Source organism: Balearica regulorum, chromosome 12, assembly GCF_011004875.1.
Source record: "Balearica regulorum gibbericeps isolate bBalReg1 chromosome 12, bBalReg1.pri, whole genome shotgun sequence".
Classification (NCBI taxonomy): Eukaryota; Metazoa; Chordata; class Aves; order Gruiformes; family Gruidae; genus Balearica; species Balearica regulorum.
In genome coordinates this window covers 20,927,438-20,945,983 of record NC_046195.1, presented here as the reverse complement: position 1 = coordinate 20,945,983, position 18,546 = coordinate 20,927,438, and the positions used below count along the sequence as shown (strand labels likewise).

Below are 18,546 nucleotides of genomic sequence, written 5' to 3'. Positions count from 1 at the left end.
CAGTAGGTGATTTTGGCAGTTTTATTTGACTAATGAGCAAATAAAGCAGCTTTATTGAAATATCATACTTTTTAAAATACAAGGTAAAACTCTAAGCAGGAAGGTATTTGTTGTCTTGAGCATACTGTAACCCAGTATGGTAGGAAAAATGCATGCTGAGTGGATTTTAGTGACAACTGTAATCCTTTGCATTTTGGAGTTTTCAAAGCCATTTACAATTTTCAGTGTCTATATTCTGGTTGAGATAAGATGCTTAACCTATTTAATTGGAAAGAGGTGACTTGTATGACATTCTTAAGATCAGGCAATGAATCTTTAATAGAATTGAAAATAATACCGTTTTGCAGTAAATAAAACACATTACTTTTATGTGAGGAAAACTAATATAGTTTTATCATGAAGCTTTTCTGTTAGAATGCAGTTTGCTATAATATGACCTGAACTTATCAGTAAAAATGTTTCGATCAGACATGAGACAAGAGCTGCTGTTAAACTAGTACTATTCAGTTGTAATTCTTAGTATAGTATTAGTATTCAAAGTGTTTAAACAACTTTATATGCCTTCTGACTTTTGTTCATCCCATTTTAACTAGGGTTTTATATGATGGGAAAGAAAGAGTAAAGCAAGGTTGTGAAATAATTCAAACTACTCCATATGGTCGGCCTGCTAATATTAGTGGCAGTGCCTCATCACAAAGAGTGTACGTCACTTACCGAAGAGCATTTGAAAACATGACACAAAACACGTTGGCTGTTACGGATATATGTATAATCATACCAAGTAAAGGAGAAACCCCTCCACATACATTCTGCAAGGTTGACAAGAATCTTAATAATAGTATGGTAAGATGCAAAATCTGGATTTTGAACACTTGATATTTAGTGATGTAATGTTTGTGGAGTATTTGTGACAGTTCTCAGAGTACCTGGTGAAAAATTTTGATAAGCTCTTTCCAAGGACAAATCAAATCTTGGAAGAGTTGGAGGATTACATTTTGTTGTTCCTGCTTGGAACAAAGTCTTTTTGGAAGTCTTGGAGCAAATAGTATTTTTAGTGCTGACTTAGAAATGCTGACTTCAACTTCGGATTAGTCCTTTGGACCTGTTGTGTCACCATGTGTATAACTGCAGGTTTTACAGACACGGCTGTTTCTGATGCTGATTTTACTGTTGTGATGGGAATTCTGTATTTAACTAGTGCCTTCTATTTTGTTTTTAAACTCTCCCATTACCAACAATGCTATTTTATAAGTGTCATTCTCCTCAGTAATTTCACAAACTTTTTCTCTGAAGAAAGTTGCATATGAGTCATGTTGGATGCTGTTGACTAGAAGCCTGTTTAAATGCTTAATATGGTTCCAAAGCTAGAGCTGCTAAAATACCCAGGTGTCACAGCACTTTGTTTTGCAGAACTTAGTATTTAGGTGTCTCCTCATTGAATCTGCAGCCCTATATGCTGGCTTTCGTAGGGTCCTCAAAAGTCAGCATGCTGATGAGGATGCTGACTGCAAATGCAAGTAGTATCATGCAAAAAACGATCATGGAAATTGATCTGTTCTTGTTTTTAAAGAAATGCCTGTAGACATTAACAAATGGATTTTTCAGTTCTACCAGTCCTTGCATTGACTGGGTTATGGGAAAGCTGTCTTACGGAAATTGTTATATCTTTCTCCCATCTATAAAGCCTTCGTGTGCCCTTGAAGGGTGCTGGTCTTTTCAATCCTGTTGCTTTCCATGTTCTTAATTCTCATGTCCAGAAACTGAGAACTTCAAAAATATTTAAAAACATTAACAATTCCAGAAAGGAAACCATTGTTTAGAAGCTGTAAAAACTGTGACGTTATGCTGCAGTGTTTCACAGACTGTGAAATCACAGATGGAATAAGGAATCAGACTTAAAGATTAGCATGATTACAATAAAAATGCAGGCACAAAAGAAAATTGTTAAGTATTAACTTAAAGTAATACACAAATGTAGTTAATAACAGAAACATTGTGCTCTCTGCCTGTTTATATATATAAATGGGTACATGTATGTGTATCTGTCTATATACACATTTAAGCCACAAGTTTAACAAAATGGAGAAAGGTATAAATATTTATATAGATGACAATTGTACTTAAAATTCTGTACTTGTGTTAGCAGATGTTTTAGAGAGGAATTTATAGATTGCGTGCTTCAGTCTATAAACCAGTTCTGTTTTAGAGGTCAGGCTGATGCCTGCCATGGCTTGGTCAGCTCAGAGCTAACACAGACTTCTCAGTTAAATGTTTGTGGCCACTGTCAGAAAGGATAGTGTAGCAGGCCCCAAATTCCTGTATCTTAATGCTCTATGTTTTCACCTGTAAATTATGGTTCTTTGTAAACAAGGAAGAGGAGACTTTCCTCCATTCTTTTCTGTTACACTCTTTTGTTATACTTCATCATGTAATCCAATAATTTCTTTTGTTTTACAGTGGGGCTCAGCAGTATATTTATGTTATAAAAAGTCTGTGGCAAAAACCAACACCATATCGTATAAAGCTGGTATGTAACTACTATTTAGCTTTTTTTATCTTCAGTTCGGGATGTACAGGCTTATTTGTAATGTAATACATGTTTTTATCAAAGAATTATTTGACAAAGACACTGTCTTGGCATTATCCAAAAAGGAATCTTTCCCTGAAGAATTCTTTTAAAATAATGTCCTAAAATAAGCCTTAGAATTACGTATCATGACCCTTTTGTTTTAAATTTTGCTTTTAATTGGAAGCTCAGCTTTATATTAAAAGGTTTCTACAAATCTGTGTGTCTCCTACCTCTAGTTATTGTTGCTGATAACTGTCTCTTAAGGGGATATGTATATATATTCAGAAGACAATATCGCAAAAATTATTTCATGCATTTTCACAATCACTGTCTTTAAGAAACATTTTGAAGAATATTGCAGACTTCACATTGCCCTGAACATCAGTGGCATTGAGCTCCTAAAGTATTTTTGGATTGTGTATCATCTTTATTTTGTTGTTTTATTTATGAGACAGAATTAGATTTGCTGTGGTTCTGATGAAATGTGTTGTTGTTTGGGATTTTTTTTAAACCCCTGATTTTGTTCGAGTGCAGGTCTTGAGCATGCTTCAGACATAAGCTTTAATGCACTTATATCCCTTTGAGATGCTGATCTCTGTAAACAACAGTAGTTTAGGACTAACTAAAAGGTGGGCAATAAATTTGTAAATAAATAAAAATTTTAAAAAGCCCCACATCTGGTAGTAGCTTCCACAAAATTTTGCTTCTTGGGGGGAAAAATACCACTGCCCTTCTTGATTACCAGTTTTTATTGCTTATTAATATTTCACTGTATATTAGAAAACAATGTGTAGTGATTGTGTTCTCCAATGCAGAGAAATCCTACATTCCTTCACGCAATATTCATTCTCAGTTTGGAGTCCCCTGGGCTGGCAGTGAGCAAGGATAGATTGCTACAGCTGTATGATGTAACTGAAAACCTGTATGTTAAGATCCTCTGCTTCAGAACTTTATGTTTTACAGCTATGTTTAAAATTAAGTCTAACCACATTAGTCTGATAGCACATTAGCTGAAGCCTCAGCTAAGGTGGATTGGCATAATTAATTGGTTGAATTCTATTGATATTTTAGAAAAAAACCTTATCTAACATATTATCAGATTTCTCAGGAAACTCTTGTTGGCAAGAAGTAATTGCTTTCATAATTGAAAAAATCAGTCTTATTTCTCAATTATTCAGGTTACCATTTTTTCAACTAAATTTTAAATCTTTACTCATACTAGCGATGAATGTGAACTATTATAATAATACTGAGATGCATACAACCTGCAAACCGAAATAGGTAAATGTTATGAATAGTTCCTAGAATAGTAAGTAGGACTTCAGTGCAATGTTTTAGTCAGGTGATTTCTCCTTAGGCCTCGGAAGCATGCTTCCCCTTTGCAGCTATTTGCTGTGCCTGATTATTTACAACTTTCCTTTACGGATCCTCTGAAGTTAGTGTATGCTCATATATGATTTTTCTGGGCATGTTTTTATGGATTGAGCTATTACAATTATGTTTCTGTTATTCCTTACATAACTGCCTTTTTACAAATTGCCTTTATAGGTTTAATATGCAGATATCCTGAAGAAGATTACGAATCATTCCCATTACCAGAATCCGTGCCTCTTTTTTGTCTGCCTATGGGTGCAACGATTGAATGTTGGCCGTCTAACAGTAAATACCCCCTCCCAGTTTTTTCTACATTTGTACTAACTGGAGCTTCTGCAGAAAAGGTATTTTGAAAGCTTAAAAAAGAATTAAATAAATAATTGTTTTTAAGTTTAAAAAAATTGGTTGTTTATCTTTTCATGGATGATGATAATGCATATTTTCACAGACAAACTTGAATCTATTCATTTGGAGTTAATTCAAAGACTCTTTAAAGAGTGACTTGCATTTATTTCACTGCTGGACTGTTGATCATAGAAGCCCATACTCCTTTGCTTTCCAATCATGTTAGCCTTTGAAACTAGAGAGCTATAAAAATTCTGACTGCATATACATGCAAGTACACTATTTTTTTTGCAAGCATGGAAAAAACCTTGCATGTATGTACTTGTTCTAAAAAGTAACTTGGATGTCACTGCTTTGAGTTGCTTAGAAAGGATTCCTAAAATAGCTTTAAAGGCAATTGTAGCTGCAGTTGACTGTAGTTGTACTCTGTATAATCAGTATTTTTCTCTCGCTTAAATAGTTTCATAAATTACTCTTTTGCATATGACATTAAGTGTTTTAAATAAATAATAGTCTGGATTTTCACAGCCCTAAGAATATTCTGGAACAGATTACTTCAAAAGATGGTGCATTAATGTAAACTTTTCAAACAGTAACATAGACTTGATTTTCCTTGCATGTTTGGGGTTTGTTAGATTGCTTTGAAGATTGAAGCAGATGTATTGACTTCAAATCAACTATATTGTTTGCAGGTATACGGTGCTGCTATTCAGTTTTATGAACTGTATCCTGAAGAGAATCTCACAGAGAAACAAAAAGCTCAACTAGGATTAGCAGCTGCTGTCGAGGGAAAGTCAGACACATGTAGAACAGTTCAAACAAACAAATGCATCTGTCTGCTCTCTCACTGGCCTTTCTTTGATGCCTTCAAGAAGTTTCTTACCTTTCTGTATCGTTACTCCATTTCTGGTCCACATGTCCTGCCCATTGAGAAGTAAGTAATTTCAAAAATTCCAAACAGTAATTTCAGTTGATGAGAGCTTTTTGTTTTGGGTTTTTTTTTTTACTTCTAAGTTTCCTATAGTATCCTTTTGACTTTAGTCATCAAAATTAAATATAGTGGTTACGCTAGATTAAGCACTTTTCTCTATTGATTCAGGGTATCTTAACATACTTCCTGAAAAAGCCTAGATTTTTATTTGTGACTTAAGTGTCTGCAAAGGTATCTCTGAAAGCCTTTTTTTTAATTAGCTTTGTACCCTTTAGCATAGTGATTAGGAGAAGCAACATTATAAATCCTTTTTTAATGTTGCATACATTAAGTTTGGAAAATGAAATATGTAGCTTTACATTTTTTCAAATGCCTATTTGTTGTTTAAAGAGAGATAATAAAGCAGATTTCATTTTTGTACTAGTAATCTTCTATTTGTAATGAATAAACTTAATTTTCTTCTTACGTAAAGGATTTCGCATCTTAAAATGCAGAGGAAATCCTTACATCCAAGGAGTGGTTATCCGTAATTGATACGTAATACCACTTAACATTTCTAGGCTAACGTAGCTTTTAACTGCATCAGATTTCCAATGCAATATTTGCTTTTTTATTTTATTACACACCAGTCTTTTTTCTGATTAAACCTCAATATTAACTTTTATGAGGCTTTGACTTTATGGCTTGAGCATTTTTTGTGATTGTTTATCCACTTCATTAGTCCACTTTATATCTACTATACCTGTTTTAAAATTCTCATAGTATAAACTTCTAATAATGAAAAGATTTTTATTTTTTTAAGATGAGAACTATTTTGGGGTTTTGAATTTTGTGAATGAATGGGAAGTATATATAATAAATGTTTTATTAATTTTGATTTTACAGATTTATTTGCTTATTCTGATTTCTGGGATTTGTAAACTGGTCAATTTACTGTGGATAATTTAAATACAGCTACAGTGTCTTGCATGAAGTTACTATAGTATCTAGCCTAGTTTCTTCAACTATTTTAATAATGATGAAGGTTGTCTGTGCCATACATGTGTATTTGAACATTTTTCAGTCAGCCCTGCTTCTGCAAGCAGCAGGCCTTTCCCTCGATGTTTGCTGTATGGTCCATATTTCTGCCACCATTTTCGTACACTGGTAATAAAGACAGAACCCCAAGTCCGTTGTCACCCTGATTTCTTTCCTGTTCTCGCTGCCATGTGGCTGCACAGACATCAATGCTGACACAAGGGAGGTCAGTTGAAGAGGCACAAGACTGCTTCTGGTTCATGCCAGTTATGTGATTGTAGAACTGCGACAGAAAATTAAGCATAGCATAAGTACGGAAAAATAAAAGCACAGTAAAAATGGGGGGGGGGAGCAGGTTTGCCTGTATCTAATGGTGTAATATGCAGCTACATTGAAACATATGTATGAAATATATAGCTTTGAGTCAGAAACATGTAAAACGAGTCTTCTATATAAATCAATGCTTATTTGTGGGTTTCTCTGAACTTCTTCAAAACTTGGTGGTTGTCTGCATCATAATAAAGGTAAAAGTTGCAGAAATCACAATAAAGTATGTACTGTAGCATGCGGTTTATGATGGATTACCTGTTTCTTCCTGAGTTTCTACTGATCGCATATAGTATCTTTTCATGTGAAAGTGTGTATTATGTGGAACTCCTACACTTTTAAAACTTTTGTAAGTTTAAAGTATAGAACTGAGAACTTCTTAAAATTTTAAAAACTTTTTTTGTATTTGTAGTATATGGAAAAACTTTAACATTTTTTTCATCATAACATTTTCTATTTGGAAGTGAAGAAAATGGATGCGAAGAAAATGGATGAACTTAATGACTCTCCTTGATACTCAGCTGTGAATATTTTTTTGCAAATAAGCAGTGCTAGTCTCTGAGGTATAGTGCTATTTCAAGCCAATCTCAGAAGCATGATTGTAAAATGGCGATACTCAAACATCGATATTTCTACTTTACAAATCTATTTAAAAAAAAAAAAAAGCTCTTTGTAATTTTTCAGTCTCACAAACCAAGCTTGTAGTCTGAAAGATAATCTGGCCTGCCATTTTGATTTTAACTAGTAGAAAAATAGGTTTTCAAGATCAGAATATCCCTGCAGGATTTGGGGGCTGGGGTTTTTTTTGCTCTATCTTTTGAATAAGTATGTGTCATTTTTAGATAATAATTTCTCTTACTGGCAATAATTTTGTCTTGAGGTAAAGCAGTTTAAGCTTATAATTTCTACTAAGTTGGTATTTTTCTTTTCCTCTAGACACATTTCCCATTTCATGCATAAAGTTCCTTTTCCATCCCCTCAGAGGCCAAGAATTCTAGTTCAGGTAAGTGTAAATTTCTTCTTAATAGCTATGTCTTAAGTGAAGACAAACCAGCTATTTAACAGGTTAATAAATGGAAAATGTAATTTTTATGTTCAAATTTTTTTTGTTCAGGATTTTTTTCCTAAATTCATTTTAATTTTTTATGGATTTCTCAATGTTGTTTCCAGTTTAGTTAAGGACTTTAATGAGATATTACAAGATACTGTTTAGTGAGCTTAGAACTTAATTATTTTTTTCCAGCGTATACGGAAATGAATGAAAAACTACTCAAAGTTGGTATCTGGCTTGATTTTTTCCAATAGCTTTTGAACCATTTTCTTCTTGCTACTGTATGAAGGCTGTGTGCAAAATAAATAAAATTAAAGCCAGATGTGAAGAGTATATTCATGATTACCCATTTTCCCAAAGGGCTTCAATCTGTCCTGTGCATTAATGGATAGCTCTTACTGAAAACTTCAAGAGCCACGCACATTCAGCAGAGGCATAGTTTATCAAATCTGACCCTTATTCTGTCCTACCTGCAAGACCTAGCATATTTTACTGCGTGTGAGTGAAATGGTGTAATTGCTAGGATTAGGTTACCCGTTATGTGAAATTTCACCCATGTCACCATTGGTAGGAGAGAGGAAATCCCTAACTCAAAGACTTCTTGAGTGAAGTGTTATTAAATCTTCATATTTTTTTCCTCCAAAGAGGCAAAATGGGTAGAGACATGTTAAAATTTTATTGCTGAGAAGAGACATCTCTATTCCGGTTGTAGTAATTCTACCAATCCTGTGGTTTTGAACAAGTTGTTACAAAATGATGTTTCAAAGAAATTACAGCCATTAGTAAAAGATTCAGGAATGTTCCTGATTGCCACTCTGATTTGAAATCTGCTAGACTCCATTCTCCATGTCCTACATCCCCTTATTACACATCTGTTGTGTTCTAATGATGTGTTCACAACCTGCAAACTTCCAGAGCACACAGAGTAATATTCTTCTCCCTCTGAAGAACGGGGGCAGTAAGTGCCCCTTCTGCCCAAGGGAGACAGGCTTTTTGAATAGATGCTTGATTGTGTTTATCTGCTTTTGTTGAAACACAAAAGTCCTAGGACATTAGGCTGATGCTTCCTTTCTGAGGGTAGTTTATGAAGGTTACCTCAGGCTGAAAAAATGAGTTCTTTGAATTCTTTCACTGAACAAACTAATGGTGGTTGTTGTCACAAGGTGACTTACTTGAAGACAAATCTGGCGTGTAGAGTGGTGTGGCCATCCTCATTTGTCATTGAAGCTAAATGTAGCATCAGCCTTCAAAAGCTCTGTTATGTGAAATACGCAGAGAAGCGCTACTGCATTGGCTCTTGTTAGTGTCCTTCCTTCTCTGTCTGTCCAGGCATAGTGTTAGGGGACTTAGTTCTTCGGCATTTATATTACTAATTCATCTGATCTTCTGACTTATATTGTCCCGTCATCTGCAATGGGGTCTAAGGTGAAACATACTCAAAAAGAAAATGTTACTAAAAGTTGTCTGAACTTGCAGCTTAGTTGTGCAAGTTACTGTGACTTACAGTATTACTACTGCTGCTTGTATGTGTGCTTTTATCCAATAGATAGAAAATGCATGACCTCCTAGCAGGGAGGATTAAGCTAACTGGTATCTTGTTACCTTGGATTTACTATGGCTGAAAACATCAGCTGAACTTTGATAAATTGATTGTGTATCTGTATTCTTATACTCATTTGAAATCTCTCATTCATGCTGAATATATGAATGATTTCTCTTGATGTCCTACCACTGTAAGAAAGAAATGTGAATTAATAAGATCTTTGTCTTGGATCTTCAACTAATGCAAATTTTAATGATTCTATCAAAGCTAGGCTGAGCTGTTTCTCATGTCTTCCAAATAAAATATTCCTTTACATTATGATCTGCCATCTCTCCCCTTTATGCATTTTATCCCTCTCTTTCCCCCTAAATCCAGAAAGAATCCCCCCTGGCCCATGAAAGCTGTGTATGAACTGTGGGTTCTCACTTCCCTTCAAAAAACAGAAGGCTTCGTTTTTCAGCAGTTAATATATTTATTTTTTTGCAGTATTAGCTATTTTAAATTCCTCTTTATGAATATGCAATGTATTCAATTCTGACCAAGAAAGGAATATCGTGCTTTGCCTGTTTTTTACTAAAACTTAAGCAAATGCTGGAGAGGGACTGTTTACAAGGGCATGTAGTGACAGGACAAGGGGGAATGACCTTAAGCTGAAGGAGGGGAGATTTAGATAAGGTATTGGGAAGAAATTCTTTACTGTTAGAGTGGTGAGGCACTGGAGCAGGTTGCCCAGAGAAGCTGTGGCTGCCCCTGGATCCCTGGAAGTGTTCAAGGCCAGGTTGGATGGGGCTTTGGACAACCTGGGCTAGTGGAGGGTGTCCTTGCCTGCAGCAGGGGGGTTGGAACTAGATGTTCTTGGAGGTCCCTTCCAATCCAAACCATTCTTTGATTAAAGATACTGATGCATAGCATTGCATGCCATTTCTTACAGTGCTGTAAAACTGGGCTATATAAGATTCAGCTTAGTTTAAATTTTATTTTTAGGTGTTCTTTGTTATAGTTGTGTAATATCTGATAAATATTTCTGAAGTTCAGAATAAAAAGAATGTATTTTAAAATATTTTTCCAGCTATCTCCACATGACAACCTGATTCTTAGCCAACCTGTGTCATCACCCCTTCCATTGAGGCAAGTAGCAATGTCTTCTGTTTTAATTGTGAAATGTTTCCTGATTTACATTGCGGAAAAGATTTGGTACTTTGAGTTGTAATTCTGCAAATTACCTTACCTTGTCTGGTACCTTGTGTAGCTAGTATATCTGAAGTTTATTTATGCGATTAGAGCTGCACCCTGACAAGGATACATATTTAAGGAACAATGTATATGTTTTTTCAAATAATTTTAGTGGTTCTTGAGGCAGAATATGGATTGTTAGATCACTTTTCTAGGAGTTGGTACCTGGGCTGCCAAGATAATGCAGCTTTTGAATTGCAAGGTAATTGAAGGAGTTCTGCAACTGTCTTAACTTTCATGTCTCTGTGCAGGAGAATAATTAAAGAAACGCATGTAAATTGCTTCTCAAAAAGAAAAATCATCATGCATGTGTCCTGAAAATAGTCTAGACTGATTGAAGAGTCTCATGGAATCATGATTACTATTGGGATGTAACCATTCTTCACTGAACAGTGAAGTGTACCGAGTAGTCTACCTGGCAGTCTTTAAAAGAAAGATTTGCAGATTTACATTATAAAATCCTACTTTAATGCCTTGTTTTCTGTTTTGTTATTGAATGTTTCTTTTTTTTATGGTCCCTTGTAACTCACCAGTGTGTTTATATTCTGTAACAGTGGGGGCAAGTTTTCTACACTACTTCAGAATTTAGGACCTGAAAATGCTGTAACTCTACTTGTATTTGCTGTGACGGAACATAAAATTCTCATCCATTCATTGCGACCTTCTGTCCTTACTAGTGTGACAGAGGCATTAGTCTCTGTAAGTAACGTTCTTTTAATCATACACGTGTAAGTGGAAGAAAAAGAATGTTTTTTAGATAAAAATCTAAAATTAATAGTAGTGCTGTTAGGCTTGAAGGTTACTTAAAAATAAGAGTAAAGATCACTAGAAAGAAAAATTCATGTTGTTAGTGATATTCCACAGACAGAAGAGAGAGAGTAACTGTTGTTGGTTCTTTGTTTGTAAACATTGTAAATAAGCGTGTTGTTTGGTCATCACAATGTACTGAATATGAGTTCCTGATTTTCCCAAATGGCACTGTATTCTCTCTTGCAGAAAAATTTTAAATGTATATTATTTTCCTGCCTGTCTTCACTAAGTGTTGTTTTGCTACCTCTACTATTTTACGGTCTATTATACCAAAGAGCTTTTTTCCTACAAATTAAACACATTGAATTTTAGAGAAATAAGTGCATTTTTTATTTAATAATCTGCATGTAGATTCTCAGTAATAATTATCTGCCATGTTAAATAATTTTGAAGTGGCAGTTAGTGAAGTGTGGTTTATACTTGCATAGACTATATTATTATACATGTTTAACCTATGGTTTTGTCTCTGCATATTTTCAAAGATGATATTTCCCTTCCACTGGCCTTGCCCGTATATTCCTCTCTGTCCCTTGGCACTGGCAGATGTGTTAAGTGCACCATGCCCATTCATAGTGGGAATTGATTCAAGATACTTTGATCTCTATGACCCTCCACCAGACGTTAGCTGTGTTGACCTAGATACCAATACAATTTCTCAGTAAGTATTTATTAACAATTTTTCTTCTGTGGGTTTTTTTTTTTTTCCGCTTCCTGATTTCAAAGGCAAAAGCTAGCTTTTTGGCAAAACTTTGGGGGGTTTGTTTGTTTTAAACCTCTGAACTTTCTAATATATCATCCTCCTTGAAATGAGGATGCTAGAAATGATATCTCCTGTTCAACACAGCAGAGTGGAGGTACAATCCTCATGGAACATTATTGCCTTTTATTCCATTACATTAAAATCTTATTGCGTGCATTGGCACCTTTCCTGGATTAACCGTATTGTGTCTTACTTCATTGTCCCTGGAGGGGAATAGTAATTTTTGTTTTTTATGATCAGCTTTCTTAGTGTTGAAGAAATTCTGGTATCTTCATATGGGTATCTGCTTGAAGATGATAACAATTAAATCACACTCCATATCAATATGAAGTATAGGAACTTCATGCTGAGAATAAGAGAGGTGAACTTCATGGATGACAGAGTCTTAATTAAGACTTAGAGTCATGCCATCATTAATGAACTAACAGTATTATAATATTTCTCCTTCAGAACTGTGTAATAATTACTATTACATTTTTGTGTAATAGTAATTATCCAGTGTCTAAAATACTAGTAAGGCATAGCAGTGCACTGTTAAAACCACTGGGAAACAGTCCATATTGTTATGATATTCAAAAGAAAGAATTATTTATTTCCTTGCGATTGTGTGATACAAAAATAGAAGAGGGTACGGCTTCTAATTCAAGATTCTAAACCACACAAAATTAATTAAACTTGTATTTCAGAATTGAACTTTTGTTTCAGTATAATGTTTAATATACTCAGGATATATTTAATGTTACTTCTTGAAGTCTTTGGTCAGTGTTCTTTTGTATCATCCTACTGTTGGTAGCAGTCTTTCAGCATTGCTGTGCCTGACTAAAAACTTTTTTCTTTCTAAATTTATTTCTGGGTTTATTTTTGCTTCAGTAGTTGTGTGTGAATTTAGAGAAGGTTACGTATCTTAAGTATTTGCAAATAGAAATTTTTGTTAAAGATTTTATGCTGATACCAAATTTGTATAGCAATTCTGCTCTAAAGATTTTTTAGGAAATAGTTCAAACTAGGCTGTGATAACTTCCATTTTGGTTTTGTTACTTTTTGGTTAAGAGGAACATGTTTGTGCATTTCTTCTGGTATTTGCCTAATTATTTACATATTAATGGAAAATAATTTATTTCATTCTACTTTTTTAGCTGATTTTCTTTGCATTTCCTTAGAATTTAATCGTATAGAAAAGTGTCAAATGATTGCTTACAATTTTTGCAACTTTGTCACCAATAGGGTCTTGAGGCTTGCTGGTGCCCTCTGTTGACAAAGTTGTAAATTTTTTTCATCATTATAATGATATATTTAAGTCCAAATCTATATGCACTAAACACAAAGCAGTTATATCAAACTGATTCCAGGTTACTACAAGCATTCTGGTCATTATCTCCATCCTAGTTTAAGTACTTACAGGTCAGAATGGCATGTGTGGTGGTTGCTTGTGCAATGGCAGGTGCTTAATACTATTGATCCATCTTTCATGGGTCCTAAGTGGATTGATTTCAGTGCTAAAGAGTGGGGCTGTATAATCATCATCGTGAAATACAGGGCATTGGTTGGATGGCTGTGATCAACTCTCCATATACTAAATCAAGTTTGACTTTGGTTGGTTTCCAATCCTGTTTTGGTGAAGTAAACTGTATAAGTTCTCCCATTTCTCTGGTGGGATAGAAAAATCATCTGAATACAGTCCTATATATACACATATTCCAGTGTATGCTCATACTTTTTTTTTCTTTCCAGAACTGGAGATAAGAAAGCTATTGCGTGGAAGATCTTACCAAAGAAGCCTTGTAAAAATCTGATGAACACTTTAAGTAATTTATATCAGCAACTGGCAGAATGTGAGTGGGAAAGTACATAGTAAGATTTACATTGGATATAGTGTGCCACATTAGCAGATAAATATAGCTGATTAAATATGTCCTTAAGTCACTCATTACACTAAGCATAGTGTTTTCATACAGAACAGAAAAATCTGTGCTTTAAGTCCAGAGATTAGAACCCATTTAGGGGCTTTTGGAGTGGAGGAGACTTCCATATATATAAGGCAGTTCTTAGTAGATATCCCTTTTGTATTATGTTATCCTTGTACCAAAAAAAATGCACAGCTTATATGAGAAGGTAAGAGTAAAGCAGAGTAGGCCAGGACCTGATAAATACCTTTGTTTTGTCTTCAAAGCCTGCTCAAGTCTGCTGATCTCTTGACAATCAAGATAACTTTGACACTCAAGCCAATACTACTTTTTGTTCTGATTCTGCGTAGCTTTATTCATGTAAATAATTTTACACCGTATTTGTTTCCTAGCCTTCATTGTGCAAAGAACAACCAAAAGCTATAGTAGGATTTTTGCAGCTGCAAGTTTATCATGAGGATATTTGAATGTGGTAGACTGAAGAAAGAAAGTACCAAACATTTTAAAATGGAAATAACAAATGTTTTATAAACACTGGGTTCTTAAATGTGTTGTGCAATTACTGAACATTTTTAAGAAAAAAAATAATTGGTAGTATCCTCTAATATTGCAGAGCAAGGTATATTGAACCTTCATGTGAGAAAGCAGAAAATTGGATAGGAATGATAATAGTGAGATTCTTTAAGACATTTGGAAATAGAAATGTAGTCAAGGCCAGCTGACGTGCTTGGGCGTCACAGCTAATGGGCATTGTGAAGTGGGAAGGAAGTCCGTCAGCACTCTGACATACCTGTCTGCTTTAAAAGATGATTTCCATAGGCATTGGAGGGCGCCTTAAGGAGCAATAATGCAATTGTAAAATCAAGTTGCTGTGGCAGAGACAGCAAGTAGTTACAACTTAATATGAAAAGGATGGGGTTGATCAACACTGCGTGGTTGAGAAATACATACCTGGAAAGCACGTTGCACGAGATCTTTGTAATTGTCACCTGGATTCAGGGCACTTTTTTTTTTTTAAAGGCTGTTTACACCTTCTTGGCTATTGAGGTCACTAGAATTTAATCATGTCCCAATTAGAATGTACAGCAACAGAAGTTTATTGGTGTGTGCTGCACAATAGTATCCGTATATAGCTGATAGGTGATAAAAACTGTCTGTTGCTTCAAAATTTTGATATATTTTACTGTGAGGATTTCTTTAGAAAAAATTTTAAACCTTATGTTCTCTACACTCTATAAAAATAGTGGTACTGATCTTTAAGCAAGTTACTCTGTAAAAGAATTTAACATGATATCAGTATAAGATTGGCTATAATTATATTATGTGGAAAGACAGTAATGAAACCATCCTCTCACTTTTTTGAGGCGATGTTAGAATGTTACCATGCTTTGTGTGTGTAGCAGTGAAGTCAGCCACAGTTCTGATGGCTTTCAAATGTTGATGCAAGTATCTACTTTTAAGAATAGGGATTTTGCTAGATCTTTTAAAAAATGCCTGCTTTCTCTCTTTATCAGTATTTTGCATCATGTTGTGTTTTGTTGGCTCCACTTTCCATCCAAGTGATGTTTTTCTGTGTATATAGGTATTAATATGTATAGTCTACTTTTTGGGAACACTTTGAAATGAAAGGCACTGTAAAAAAAAAAAAAAAAAGTAATACACACATCCCATCTATTTTGTCCTTAAAATATGCTTCTTTAATCAGCTCTTCTATAAATTTTCACATATTTTTTTTTATAAACAACTTTCTTTGAGGTTTGGTGGGTTTTTTTAAGCTCTGTCCATACTTGTTCTCTCTGTTGCTGTAGTAACTAGTGTGCGGAAAAGGTGAAAGTATCTTGCTTTTGGTATTATCCAGAGATACATTAGTTGTATAAGGTCAATCTGAATCCATTGTTGCATGTCATGATTGAATTTAATTGCATATATTTTAATCTGTTCCAAACTTAATGGAGCTCACTAATCAGTGAATCTAGTAGGATAAAGAGGATTTTTTTTTAACCAATATTGGAAAAAAAGTTATGTGAAACGTTCTAATGTTGTGTTTGTTCACAGTGCAACAGAGACCAAGAGAAGATGCATTAATGGAATTGGCAATGAATGACTATGATTTTAATTCTGGGAAGAAATTGCATCTGTTAGATTTGGAGATCCAGGAAGCATTTCTGTGTTTCATGGCCTCAATACTAAAAGGTTATAGGTCTTATCTCAGGCCCATAACAGAGGCACCCTCTGAAACAGCCACAGATGCAAGTTCTCTCTTTGAACTACAAGGTGAAGAGTAATAAAATTGTTTTTTTTATATATATAAAAATTTATTATTTTAGATTCTCTCTTATTTAAAGAATAAAAACACTTGCAGTGTTAGTGTTGTGAATGACGGTAGAAATGTAAGTGCATAAAAAATTGCATAGTAATGGCAAAGCTTACAGAAAGGTTATTGCTTGTTAGTAGAATGTACACTGACTTTTAGTGAGGGCCTTTTTTGTTTTAGGCATTCTTACATGCTTCTGATTTCACTTTATAGGTTTTCTCAAAAGTCGAGATCGTTCACATCAGAAGTTCTACACACTGATGACCAAAACTCAAATGTTTATTCGCTTCATTGAAGAGTGTTCTTTTGTCAGTGATAAGGATGCAAGCCTTGCATTTTTTGATGACTGCGTATATAAAGTAAGGATGTCTTCATAGGCCTATAGTTTTTAACTTCTAGTGTTGCTTATGTTATCTGATGTAGTACAAGCAGAATATATTTGAAAAGCAAGTTTGTTTCTTTTTTTTTTCTTCCTTTTTTTCTAGTCACTGGAACCTTCCATTTTCCTTTTTTGTTGGTCTTTGTTTCATTTTCTACTTCAAATTTTTGAGAGTGTAACTATAATATTGTGAGAACAAATTAGGAGTGCTAATTTTCACATGTGTGTAAGCTTCTGAAATACTGGCCCATAGTATGAAGTATAATATTCTGACTGTAAAGTAGCAACTTTGAGCTTCTTTATCAGAGAGTTAGATTCTTTAGCTAAAACTACAAGCATTTTTATAGATGGTGTAATATTTCATGCAGCTATTTAGACATGGGGATGGTAAGCAGCACACTAAAAGATATAAGGCAGTCTCACTATTTTTAAGTCATTATATATTGACAAATAGAAGGTTCCTTGACCTTTTTTTAAAAAATGTGCTGGCCAGTTCTTTCTAATAGTAATTCTCTAGTTACTCTTAGAGAGTTTTTAGAAGGCTTGAACTAAAAGTAAATAATTAAAATGAACCTTTATCAATTCTCCTTTCATTCATACTGCTGTCACTTGCTTCCCTCAATTCAAAACCAGCTTGCCCATGTAAATATTTTAAATACAGTGCTTGTATAGATACTCTTGTCTTGGTTAAGAAAACTTTCTAATGACCTTGTTATCAAATATTGATGGATATGAAATATATGGGTTTCTTAAAGTAAGCAAGATTTATTATGGTGTGTCACATACAAGCTTTGCATAAGCTAACATTTTTTGTAGGTTCTGTTACTCTATTGTTGTGTTTGTGTTGCAGTAAAGGAATACCTTGCTACCTGTTGCTATGCTGTTCTCTTGTTTGTAATGAGAAGGAAAGGCAATTGTTAAGGATTATGTGACAAGGGGTGTGAAAGTGCAACATGATTACAATGGGTGTTTTTCTTGAAATAAGCTTAGAAGTTCTGCTGGACTGGAGCTCATAGAATGTTGCATTTCCCAGTTCAGAGTGGATTTCTTTTTTAGTCTTCCATGGAAGTATCACTCAGATTTTTAAAAATCCTAAGACATTTATAAGAAAGGTCCACATTAGTATAGTGTTGAGCACTGTGAAGAACTAATTTTCTAAAAAGTACAGGTATATCAGCTTTTGAAAATTCATTGTATTTCCAAAGAGGGCCTACAAAAGTGTTTTGAGGCAGCTTGAGATTTTTTTCATATTAGTTTTTGTTTTCAGAACTGAACTGAAACCCACAATTTTGTATTCCTGTTTGCTTCTATTGTAACATGAAAGACATTTTTATGAATATTATAAGAAATTCCACACCTACTTGTCATCTTACTGGTTACCTGTAACACTCTATTCTGGGACACTGATGTTTAAGTAATGCACAGTTGTCTAGGATTTCCTGTAAAGTAGGTCACCTGCTGTTTGTTCCACAGGAATTAATACTGACGACTATGAAAACTGCTATTTGCAGTTTCTGTTTATGGCTATTTCTGCTATGAAAGTGTAGAATTGCTAAAAGGAGTTGTTTTGAAAACAAATCTGAAAGCAGTTAATAAGTTTGAGAGAAATAGAAGAGCATGATCTAATGGTATTTAATGTTCTTTATAGCTTTTGCTAGTCAATTTTTTACTAGTAGTAGTTCTCAAGTGTGCTTCACAGTTCTACAGCATGAGTTGCAGGTATTCATGGGTTGTAAATTGATTTAATTACAAACATTTCTGTAATGTTCACTTGATTATCCTATTGTTCAGTTAAAAAGCCTTCGACACGTAGCGTTTGCTTTGCTGTATGCCAGTGTTTAAAAATGGGAGGTCTCGTAGACAGGAATATACATACCCCAGTGACTAAACGCTGTTGAGCAGTGCTTAGCTTCCATTGTGTTGCAGGTTAGTTCTCTGACTAATATTAAATAGGATTTTTATTCAGAATGTGATGACTATGTAAATGCC

General features: G+C 34.4%; 1 protein-coding gene across 4 annotated transcripts in view; it reads left to right on the top strand.

Moving 5' to 3' along the window:
- DENND4A (DENN domain containing 4A) overlaps positions 1-18,546 on the top strand; it is a 58,580-nt gene that overhangs the window by 17,077 nt on the left and 22,957 nt on the right. For 3 of the 4 annotated variants that reach the window (XM_075763996.1, XM_075763995.1, XM_075763994.1), the window contains exons 4-14: positions 594-843; positions 2,458-2,527; positions 4,118-4,287; positions 4,981-5,222; positions 7,500-7,566; positions 10,227-10,285; positions 10,945-11,089; positions 11,683-11,858; positions 13,692-13,792; positions 15,920-16,138; positions 16,392-16,537. In XM_075763996.1, coding sequence (XP_075620111.1) covers positions 594-843; positions 2,458-2,527; positions 4,118-4,287; positions 4,981-5,222; positions 7,500-7,566; positions 10,227-10,285; positions 10,945-11,089; positions 11,683-11,858; positions 13,692-13,792; positions 15,920-16,138; positions 16,392-16,537 — 1,645 coding nt within the window. The remainder of the gene's footprint in view (positions 1-593; positions 844-2,457; positions 2,528-4,117; positions 4,288-4,980; positions 5,223-7,499; positions 7,567-10,226; positions 10,286-10,944; positions 11,090-11,682; positions 11,859-13,691; positions 13,793-15,919; positions 16,139-16,391; positions 16,538-18,546) is intronic. The other variant, XM_075763997.1, reaches the window with a different exon arrangement.